Here is a 12,176-nt window from a genome sequence, read left to right as displayed (position 1 = left end):
AAACAAAACTAGTTACAGGTCATATTAAAACGTGGAACTGTATTGGTGTAAAATACTTAAGAAGTTGTATTACTTTATTGCTTCATTAAGTGTTATTTTGGAGGATTTATACTTGGCATGTTATCGAGTTAATCAACTGAATTTGCTGTTATGTTCTAGAAACTGAATCCTAAATAAAAAATAGAGCAAATAGAGTAAATGTTATTTATTATTTATATACATCATGTATCGTTGGCTTTATATTTAAAAACTCCTAATGAACATTAAAATGCCAGATATAATTATGGCATCGAATAAACAATGTACAAGTGATGTTCAGCAGCGGATAGACATCAGTTGACGTATCAATACTGCAAAGTTTATTGTACTTATTGATTATCTAATATAGTGCAGGGATGGGATGTGTAAATATCCTGTTGATATTTAGAAATCTTGCTGTGTTTATCTTTTAAACGCGTGATTCTTCCCGCATGGTAAATCGTTATCTATGTTGTGTAGGCTATATTTTGGGTTCTGTTGATTGCTTGTTAAAAATAAAAACCTTCATTTGTTATTGTTCATATTTTACAAATGTTAATTCTACCCCTATGAAGATAATAAATACCACCAACGAAATATTTGTTTGTGCTCATATTAGTCTAACTCAGGCTAGAGTGTATGAAAGATTCTTTATTTTGCAGTCCAACATATATCATTTTTATTCAATTATAACAGCTTACATCACACCGTTTTAATAAACAATATATTATTACGTGTGTTTAAATGTAAACACTTATATTTATATTATCGCGCCTTTGTTTTAGTGCAGATACACTGAAAAAAAATTATTCAAAGATGATTTGGTTTTTACTCATTGGATTCATTGGATTTACTCAATTTTTTTACGTTACGTGGTTGTAAACAATTTATTTGGGCTGAATTTAAACAAACAAATCAAGTTGAACATTATTAAATTGAATTTGTTTGTTTGAATTCAACACAAATAAATTGTTTGCAACAGTTTTGCATGCAACACTTTTTTCAGGTCAAGTGAGAAGTTCGGGGGGCGTGGTTGATTTGACATACAAGCGTTTGGTTGGAAGCTTGATTCCGCGGCTCCTCCTCTGGCTCCATCTGGCAGTCCTGTGCATGCCCAGGCTCCAATTTCAGCAGTTTTTTTGAGACAGTTTGTGCCCGTCATGAGGCGTTTTGCCTTCAAAGCGATTAATAGGGAAAAGGCGCTGTTGCATCATCCATATTTTTTTTACAGTCATTGTTGTAGACCTACATAGGCTACTGTGTATATAACCTAATGATAAGCCTCTGACAACATGCAAGATTGTGAAATCGTTGCATGTCATGCGCTCTGTGTACATTATAAATACAGCTGCAGGACGCACATTTGTTATGCTCTGCAAGTCATCTGTCTTATACAGCCAGTTGGCATTTCTGTGTGGAGTTTGCATGTTCTCCTCATGTTGCTATGGGTTTCCTTCGGGTGCTCCGGTTTCCCCCACAGTCCAAACACATGCGGGAATTGAATAAACTAAATAGGCCGCAGTGTGTGTGTGAATGTGAGAGTTTATGGGTGTTTTCCAGTACTGGTTTGCAGCTTGAAGGTCATCCGCTGTGTTAAACATAGGCTGGAATAGTTGGCGGTTCATTCTGCTGTGGCGACCTCTGATGAATAAAGGAACTAAGCCGAAGATGAATGAAAGATATTTATTTTATTTAGCATTAGAAGATTATTAGAACTCCTATCTGGTTTCTATTTATGACAGAACACTTTCTATCAAACATTTTCTATGAATACACTTTCTTTCAAGTGCTTTGTTCTGAAACAGGAATGAAAACTGCTGTTACAATTTAGTCTGAATTCGGTTCACTTCCACAAGGCAATATTTATAAACGGACCAAAACATTGTCACATGCAGGTAAACTCTCATCCCATTGGTCAGAGCGCAGGTGTTTATGTTCCGGGTACCGCTCGTTTACGTCATCTGTCATAATAGAAGTAAACAGCAGCTCCCAATAATAAAAATTAAGAATATATATATATATATATATATATATATATATATATATATATATATATATATATATATATATATATATATATATATATATATACATTTTTATATTATATGCAAAATTCTTTATCCACAAACAAAATGTCCTTAAATCCTCTCCCTCAGCCTACTTTTTAATTGAAATTGATTCCTTGCCTAAAGCTATACGTTTATTGAACAACAAAAATTCTGCAAGTTAATAGAATCTTATGAAAATATCATGCTTCCAGTAAGTTAGTCTTTAATGATTTCTGTGTTTTCTATTTAATTTTGTACATCCCCTTTCTTTATTTTGTTCTCTTTTTTCTCTTTCTATTACTTATTGTTCTTATCCCTTTGTAATTGTATGTACTTGTATTCCAGTCTCCTACAGATTACTTCCTGATTTATATTGTACATCCTCTACTATAAATAAAAGTTCGTTTAAAAAAAAAAAGCTCCGTGAGATTGACGCGTCTTTTTATTAATAGTTGTTGTTATATATTATATACATCTATTTTATTATATTATAAATAGTCAATCTTTCGATCAAATATCTACCTACAAAACACACAATTCATTCTGAGGGGCTTTGGAAGATGCGGTTTGAACGTGATATACATAGACAACTCGCTATGATAAACACTGCATGCTAGTTTTTGTCGTATCTCGAACATTCTCGGTATCTGTTTTGGTTCCGACCACATATACACATATGTTTGCATTTTAAAAAAGCGCGACAGGATCCAAAACAATAAGCCAGGTGTGAAAGCGTCAAGCATTACATTTAATTAGGTTATTATAATCACTGTAAGCCTATAGCATAGCTAGCTTCATCTATTTAAACTCTTACCTGAAGACAGGGCAGAGGTGAAGAGGAAGATGTTGAGGAAGGCGAACTGCAGCATGCTGGAATCAGTGCTGTCTGTGTTCAGCTGATGAGCACTGCAACATTATATTGCGCTCATACAGTATGAGGAAGTATTGAACCACCAACCATAGACAGACTTCCTGACTCACTGTACATTCTTAGACATAAAGGTTTGCACAGCAATGCCAGAATTAAGAAGCATTTTGGTTCCCCCAAACGTTTAGTTAGTAAGAAACTCCCTTTTCTTGGTGTCTGTAAAGAACATTTACAAAGTATGACAAATATCTACCATTTTTCTCTCTCTATAAACAGAGGCGATTCTAGGATTTTTAAAAATGTGGTGGCACAGAGGGGTCCATGGGAAAGTATTTATTTATTTATTTAAATTTATTTGTTTGTTTGTTTTTTATGGCTTCGCGGTGGCGCAATGGGTAGCACGATCGCCTCACAGCAAGAAGGTCGCTGGTTTGATCCTCGGCTGGGTCAGTTGGCATTTCTGTGTGTAGTTTGCATGTTTTACATTGTATGATTTAAAATTTTAATTTTCTGCCAAAAATCCTTCAGTGGAGACACTTTGTACATTTCTATAAATATATCAACACTTAATTTGTGGTTATAATATACATTTTCAAGAACTTAATTTGGACAACTTTAGAGGGCGATTTTCCTAACACATGGGCCTAACAAATCAATGAAAAACATATTTATTCGGCTTTTAGATAATATTTCAAACTCAATTTCGACCCTTATGGTTTGTGCAGGATCACACATTGCAAAGCAATAATAACCTTAAATGAATAAAAAATGCACTTATGAATTTTGAGTGTATTGCATAAATAATGACTTTTGAGTCTATTACATGCATATAAACAGAAGTTCTGGCTGAACTATAGGTGGTTTAACTTTTGGGTGGGCCGAAATCAAAGGATGTGTGAGAGTGTCTGGCCTCGCGCATATAAACGCCTGCTCTGTTTCCAGCAGCAGTGAACTTGACAGCTCTGCTCTCTGATGTGCCTGACGGATCAGAGGGATTCCCGGGACACTGCAGGATGGCAGGGGTCATCAGGGGCCAGATGCATACTTTAAAAGCACTGCCCAAACCCGGAGATCCTCAGACGAGGCACGAGAAGCGGTCGGACGCGGGACAAAAACTCCAAAAACCAGAACTCCATTCGCAATGCAGTCTATAACAGCGCGCGCTTCATTCGCGTTTTTTCTTTTGCGCTTTGTTGATTGCGTGTGGATCGATACTAATGGCGCGTTCATTAGAGATCATCGTACAGCCTTCTTTAGTGCTTATTCCAGCCAGTTTTATCCAAGGTACCCCCTGTACATGATGCAGTTATACAGAGACTTCAGCGGGAATAAGATGCTGACAACTCCTGCCAGTGTGGACAACCCGGCTCTCCATCAGTCTGACTTCGTCCTGAGCTTGATTGCACAAGGTAAACATGCACCTGATTGTTAAATTACATCCTATGCAAAATGCATTCAAGTTAATCATTTTATCATTACAAAAATAACTAGCATTAGCTATTATTTGGTGGTATACAGTTGAATGCAAAATTATTAGCCCTTCTGTAAAATCTTAATAATTTTTTTTCAAATATTTCCAAAGTTGTTAAACTGAGCAAGGATTCTTTTACAATATTTCATATTTTTGTTTTCTTTTCTGGGGATTTATCTAGGCTGGAATAAAAGTAGTTTTTCAATTTATCACGTAGAAGTCCCCTATAGAAATTATTATTATTTTCGATTGGCTACTGAACAAATCTTGCCGAATCAACCTCAAGCCTTTAAATTTAATTCTAAACTTTTGGTATCTTGCAAAATAACTAAGCTATATTATATGTAGCATTATAGCAAAGATCAAATAAATTAGTTATTATTTATTAAAACTAGGCCTATTAATCTCTATTGTTTAATCTCCGTTAAACAACACTTGAAAATTATTTAGCTAAATTTCACGGGAGTAATTTTTGCTTATGTATGCGCTATATATCAGTTTAAAAGACAATTACAATTAAACAGGTTGATATCTCCAATCAATTGTACTTAGATAATGTAAAGAATCACGAAAATTGTGTATAACTTGTCACAAATTAATTTCGCAATGCGCAACATTTCTAGTTTCTCTTCAGCACTGTTAGTCTACTCCATAACATTTCGGGAATAATTTTCTTCATATATTTGTGTAATAAGAGCACGTGCGTTTTTAAAGAAGAGTCAAGCCTCTGTGGAAGATGTGGCCTCATTATCAGGCTCTTCTGCTATCTGACCCTCAGCTTTTACAGCTCAGTAGTGTCACAATGCGTATTCAACTTTAAAGAGCTGGCTGTTTTATGTACACGGGTGTGTGTATTAGCCCGTCAGACGTCTGTTAGATCGCGAGGTTCAATACACATCTCTCCGTGCTGCTGACATTTGGCTGCATCTGCTCTGACAGGACCTGTTGTCACTTTGGGAATCTCTGGAAACCTGTTGAACAATGCACTGATTATGGCATACGACCGAATATTATGGATATTTGGATCTTAGACATTTTAAATAGTAGCTAGCTTATATTTTCTGAGCAAACATGACAATATTTGTTTTTCATTTTTTATTATGTTATTGTATAGCGTTTTTTGAATAGGCTAATCTTGGATTTTGAGTTAATAAATAATTATTTAAAGTTTTTTCTTTACAATAGTCCCTCTAATAAGCAAAAAACCTCTCACTTATAAATATTGATGCATTTTATTTGATTATTATTTTTAGCTTTTTACTGTTTTTTTTTATTTTGAGTATTTATTTATTTTCTTTTAGTGTAGTTGTTGAAGCTTTTTTATTTTTTAATGAATCAGTAGCCTACTTGTTGGTTTATATCCTACTTTGTTCCTTCTGAAAGTTTATTTAAATACTCTTTTTGCACATCTCTTTTCACAGAATGTCATTTTAAATGCTACTATTTTAATGCTGCTATGTTACTTCTTACTTTTTTATAAAATCAGTGTTAAACCGTGCTTCCCTTTAGTAAATTTGTGTGGCAAAATCTATAGGCTACATTCCTGTGTGCACTTTTATGACAGAAGGAGATCAAAAATGCGAATTGATTTAATGTCAAAACTTTGACGTCTGTTTGACATCCACACATTGATGCTCTTTTGACCACTAAAATACCAACACAGAAATTATATACAGTACCCAGGGGTGTAGCGGACATTTTAAAAGTGCGGGGGATGGCTGTATGAGATCATATGTTCATATAATTATTAATCACATGTTTCGAAATGGTCTGTCTCTAAAAGTGAGGGGGACGGATCCCCCCCATCCCCCCCGGTTGCTACGCCCCTGACAGTACCAGTCAACTGTTTGGGGTCAGTAAGATTTTTAATAATAAATAAGCTTCTCCTGCTCACCAAGGCTGCATTTATTTAATCAAAAATATATTACAAATGGTCAAATTGTGAAATGTTATTGCACTATAAAATAACTGTTCGAAAGTAGTTTATAATTTAATTTAATCATTTATTCCAGTGATTTTAATGATGAATTTTCAGCTTCATTACTCCAGTCTTCAGTCACATCTGAAATCACTCTAATATTAATTATTATTATTATTATATTAATACCTCAAGGGTACATATTAGTACCTAAAAAGTACAAAAGTGTTCATCTTAAAGTTTTTAGGTACTAATATATACTTTTGAGGTACCAATATGGCCCCTTATGTACGTTTTGAAAAGGTACCACCCCAGTGACAGCTCGCGTACCCTTACTTCTGAGAGTGTAGGGATACAGAATCCAGTGTAAATTTGTAACTTGGATTTGAAGCTTTCAAATGAACACAAGGTATATGTGTTGTCATTTTGGTGCTTAAAAGGCATCAATAGCCCCTTTCACACAGTGATACCAGAAAATATCCGGAAATGTTCCAGAACGACTTTATATGTACTTTCAAAAAAGCTCTGTTCACACAGGCACGGAGGTGATGGAATTTTTCCAGAAAAGACCGTTCACACATCCATTCTAAAAATACCTGTAAAATCTGAGATCATTAACCAGAAATGAGCTCTAAACGGCTGCGCTTGTGTTTGTACACAAAGAAGGGGTCAGGTTTTTTATGATGGTTTCACTTTTATTTAAAGCTTTAGCATTCATGCAGCTTTGTGAGACATCCAAAGGCAGAAGCGCAAACCGCGGCCAAATGTTTACACATTTGACTACATTACTAATTCTGTGGATGGATAAGTATTGTGAACATCTCCGATGTAAACATATGGAGGAACTCTTTCACATGTCGAGATGTACATAATATGTTTGTGTGCTGGCGCTCATCAGCTGCTTCACACGCACACGCGTCAAGCAACTGAAGCAGAGCTTGAAGGTAAACAATCAGCGGTTAATCATAAGCATTTTATCGATAATTATTTCCACAGTTGGCGTTAAGAAGGAACATAGAAACGTTATCTGACTAACATCTAGCTGCTGAATGTGTCTGGAAAAGTGTTCAAAGGCTTTTATTTTCATGAACAGTGCTGATGTGAATGCGTCTAAGTGTTTTGATTGGCTGGAGTAGAGGTCTCACGTCAGCGCGTTCTAATCATGAACGCACTCTTTCCGGCAATTTTCCCTCTGCGTTCACACAGCGCAGCATTCTGGTAAATGTAAATAAAAATGTAATGAAAATTGCAGGAACGAATTTACTGGTATTTTCAAAAAATTGTCTGTAATTTTCCAGAAAGGTCTGTATGTGTGAAAGGGGCTAATGTTTAGATCTCAAATGGATGTCAAGGTTTTGACCAAGCGGCAACCTCCCGCTCTCCCTCGGGAAGCCAATACGGAAGTAACTGAAACTGCAATTCATCAAAATTTCGCTAGTCCTGGCTCCATAATAGAGCAAACTGCAATTGAGCCCACTGTTAGAATGGCCAACTTTACAGCATAAAAAAAGGTGTTTACAGCCTGGTACAAAGAACGATTTTTGTTCATATAGCTATTATTACCCTCCATGACAACTGTGAGGGGGGTGAATTTTTTTATAACTCATCCATTTCCTTTATATTAGGTTATATTAAGTTTGCATAATTAAGGGCGTGGCCACTTGAGTGACAGCTAGGTCTCGCTGGTCGCCGTCACTTCACCTCAGCTGAATCCGGCAGATTAGCCACTGACTTCGGCATATTCATCGTATTTTTGTGTTGTTTTATGTGGCTTTACACAGTCAGCTGCCTTTTGGACTTATTTCTTACAATTATCAGATGATATGGGATGCTGTGTGCATTTAATTGTGCTCACACCATTCACGTGGCTTCCGTTTCCCATGTGAGTAAAGTTATTATACACCATCTCTATAAATGTGTGTTTTATTTAAGATCATTTATCATTTATATTTTTCTTTAGACCCGTAAAGCACTCCAGAATGTGACAGATTGATTAGCTGTAGGCACTAGAACAGACATCTGAAGCGTTATCATACAGTGTTATGCTGGAGTTCATCAATAGTCTTGCATTTACTAACACACTATATTTAAAGTATTTGGATGTAATTCGCGTTTTCCTCCTGTAGAAAAACATCATAAGAACAATGTTTAGTGGCTCAATGTATTACAGCAGTGTTTTTAAAAGACTAAACACTTTATTGATATAGTGTACAGCCAAGCACATGTGGTCAGAACACAAACGAGTCGCAGGTAATAAAGTATCAAGCGTTTCTCCCAAAGTAAAGTCTGTCTGCCAGGTCTAAGCAAAGTGCCAGCAGGTGTCTGTAGTTCCGCCCACTCTCCGCCTCTTTGCCCTTGTTTGGTATCCCGCCGTGGGTGCGATGATGCGCGAACAAAATGGCGACGGTTGGCCACGCCTACTTGTAGCTTCTTTTGCGCTCTTCAGAAACCTATGGGTGACGTCACGGATACTACGTCCATATATTTTACAGTCTATGGTTTTGACATCAAATCGATTAGCATTTTTATGCTTATTAGCAGATTTTTTTTGTCGTCATTTTGTCATCAAGGCTCCGGTGCTTTATTAATTTCTTTATTAATACTATATAGAATTTTTACTACACCATAAAAGCATCACAAGAGGCTATAGACCTTATTCTACACTGAGGAAGTGCGCTCGGTTTTACGATTGTGTTAGAACTTCCGATTCAGTTGTCTATGCAAAAAGTGACTAGGAATAATAAACGACAGAAAACAGTCAAACTACCCTACAAACAAGTTTGTTCATGTCTATAAGACAAAGTAGAATAATATAATAAGAAAATATCAGTTTGCAACATTACGCAGCATAACGAGCTGTTTTTAACGTCTAAAAATCAGTGGAAGTGTCTCGAGCCAGAATGATTCCAATGGCTGTGTCAAGAGTAAGGTCAATACAAGCATGTTTTGTTTATTTTCCAGACTGTCATCAAACTGAAGAGCGATGGGTCGTCTCTTTTGACATGTCTTCTCTGTCAGCAAACGACAACATCCAGCTCTCTGAGCTTCGCATCCGGGTGCCGGCGTTTTCTGCAGCCAGACGCGTGACTGTGGACATCTTCCACCAGCATAAACAGCACTGTGCGTCCGACTCAGTGTTTTGCCGCAACAAAAAACAGTTTCTAGGCAGCATCAAATCAGTGGACGGCTCTCAATCGTCATCATCCTGGAGAGTTTTTAACATTACAGAACTCCTACAGCAATGGCTGAATCAGGGAACGGATACACCAGACCGGGTCACGGCACCAGATTATGACCAAGGCAGTGGAAGTGGAAGCGGAGACGACTTTATTGAATCTCTCACAAGCAGCTGGCCCAAAAAAATCCAGCATCCCACAGCAGAACGAGTCATGATTGTAGTTTTCTACAAAAATAAAGTCTCCCAAAGCGCTTCCAGCTTGATGAATACAGTGGCGCAGTCCAAATACGTCACCCTGAACCGGCCACCAGACGCAGCTCAGGGTCGGAGACACAAACGAAACCGTGTGGAAAGGATGCGCATGACTGATGACAGAAATGTGACAGGAAAGCCAACACATTCAGAGGAACAGCAGGCATCACTTTGCCGGCGGGTTGATATGTGGGTGGATTTTGATCAGATCGGGTGGGATGAGTGGATCGTGCATCCTAAGCGTTATAATGCATACCGGTGCGAAGGGGAATGTCCGAGTCCACTGGATGAGACTTACAACCCAACAAACCACGCTTACATGCAGGTGAGATGCATAATTCAATGTTTGAGATAATATTTATTACTTCTGAAATGCCAGCACTCTAAATAAAGTGGATCATTTTCACATTTCCATGTTTCCCAGCAGCAGAAGTCATCATAGTTGATGAACTTGGAGCGCAGTGAATGGGAGTGTACAACAAACACATGTTTTACAATCCTATTCGCTTAAATAATGACGGAAATACTCCACGATGGTGTTACCAAGACTTTCAGAAAAGCAAAACAACAGTGTGAGACTGATAACGGCAGCCAGAAGAGAGAATAATGTTAAATTTACTGTCCTGTCTCCATAAACATTCATTCATTCCTTCATTTTCCTTTGGCTTAGTCCCTTTTTCCACACTGAGCTGATGATTGACAATAAAGCTTGTTTGGCATGTTGTCCCAGAAGAGAGCCATGAGCTTATCAGATCCTCGTTGAGCTCAGGTAGATCTCGATGAACCCCCCCAGCTTATTTCTGGCTAATGACAGATATAGGATGGCTGAGGAGAGGTGCACTCGCTAAGAACTTGGCTATGGAATCAATTTTGGCATGTTCAATGTACTTAGGTTGCATGTTTTTGGACTGTGGGAGGAAACTGGAGAAGCCGGGAAAACCCACGCGTGCACGGGGAGAACATGCAAACTCCACACAGAAATGTCATCTGGTTTAGTAAGGACTTTAACCTGAGTCGTTCTTAAGTGCTAATCACTTGGCCGCCATGTTGCCCATTTGAAAAGGAGGGAGGTTATTGGGGGGGGGGGGGGGGGGGTCTTCAAGACGAAGATATTGAGATAAGAAAACTCTGGTTAAGCACGTGATCCTCTCGAAATTAGTTTATAACTAAACTTCACTTATTCATCAGGGGTCGCCACAGCAGAATGAACAGCCAAGATCTTATTCTACATCTTTAATCCTACCCAATAACTAATCCCAGTTATAACCTTAATAACTATTAATAAACAGCTGATTAGTGGTTTATTGCACTAAAAGTCTTGGTTAATATCTTGTTATTAGCGTGGATGGTACATTATAGAGTGACCATAATTTCATTCATTCATTTTCCTTTGGTTTAGTCTCTATTTCAGGGGTCGCCACAGCGTAATGAACCGCCAACTATTCCAGCATATGTTTTACACAGCGCATGTCCTTCCAGCCGCAACCCAGCACTGTCGCCTCACAGCAAAGAGGTCGCTGGTTCGAGTCCTGGCTGGGTCGGTTTGCATTTGTGTGGGGAGTTTGCATGTTCTCCTCGTGTTGGCATGGGTTTCCTCCGGGTGCTCCAGTTTCCCCCACAGTCCAAACACATGCACTATAGGGGAATTAAATAGACTAAATTGGCTGTAGTGTATGAGTGTTTATGGGTGTTTCCCAGTACTGGGTTGCAGAATTTTTCACAGTATTTCCTACAATATTTTTTCTTCTGTAGAAAGTCTTATTTGTTTTATTTCAGCTAGAATAAAAGCAGTTTTTAATTTTTTAAACACCATTTTAAGGTTAATATTATTAGCCCCTTTAAGCTATATTTGTTACAGATTGTCTACAGAACAAACCATCGTTATACAATAACTTGCGTAATTACCCTAACTTTACCCTGATTAACCTTGTTAAGCCTTTAAATGTCACATTAAGCTGTATAGAAGTGTCTTGAAAAATATCGTCAAATATTATTTACTGTCATCATGACAAATATCAAATAAATCAGTTATTAGAGATGAGTTATTAAAACTCTTATAAAATCTTCTCTCCCTTAAACAGAAATTGGGGAAAGAAAATATACAGGAGGGCTAATAATTCAGAGTTCAACTGTATATTAGTTGTTGACTTGGAGTGTATCGGCCTCAAAACATAATCACTCCCACGTCATGTAATGTACAGTAGAGTGTATGAGCATCTGGATCTGTCTGAGTCATAATATTAATATCAGTGTTGTGTGTGTGTCTGCAGAGTCTGCTGAAGCTCTACCAGCCGGAGCGGGTCAGCTGTCCGTCCTGCGTGCCGCTGCGCCTCAGCTCGCTCTCCATGCTGTACTATGAAGGAGACGAAGTGGTCATGAGACACCACGAGGACATGATCGTGGAGGAGTGCGGCTGTCAGTGA

General features: G+C 37.7%; 2 protein-coding genes across 3 annotated transcripts in view; one reads left to right on the top strand and one right to left on the bottom strand.

Moving 5' to 3' along the window:
- sftpbb (surfactant protein Bb) overlaps window positions 1-3,014 on the bottom strand; it is a 298,486-nt gene extending 295,472 nt beyond the window's left edge. Inside the window, exon 1 of one of the 2 annotated variants that reach the window (XM_056458829.1) lies at window positions 2,881-3,014. In XM_056458829.1, coding sequence (XP_056314804.1) covers window positions 2,881-2,935 — 55 coding nt within the window. In that variant the 5' untranslated portion in view covers window positions 2,936-3,014. The remainder of the gene's footprint in view (window positions 1-2,880) is intronic. The other variant, XM_056458830.1, reaches the window with a different exon arrangement.
- Window positions 3,015-3,899: 885 nt separating this feature from the next.
- On the top strand, window positions 3,900-12,176 carry spaw (southpaw). Its single transcript, XM_056457120.1, has 3 exons — window positions 3,900-4,343; window positions 9,285-10,078; window positions 12,024-12,176. Exons 1-3 carry the CDS (start codon window positions 4,076-4,078, stop codon window positions 12,174-12,176), a joined length of 1,215 nt encoding a protein of 404 aa, XP_056313095.1. The 5' UTR covers window positions 3,900-4,075.

This window comes from Danio aesculapii, chromosome 5 (assembly GCF_903798145.1).
Source record: "Danio aesculapii chromosome 5, fDanAes4.1, whole genome shotgun sequence".
Taxonomy (NCBI): Eukaryota; Metazoa; Chordata; class Actinopteri; order Cypriniformes; family Danionidae; genus Danio; species Danio aesculapii.
Note: the sequence above shows the minus strand (reverse complement) of the source record. Positions and strands in the feature narration are given on the sequence as shown.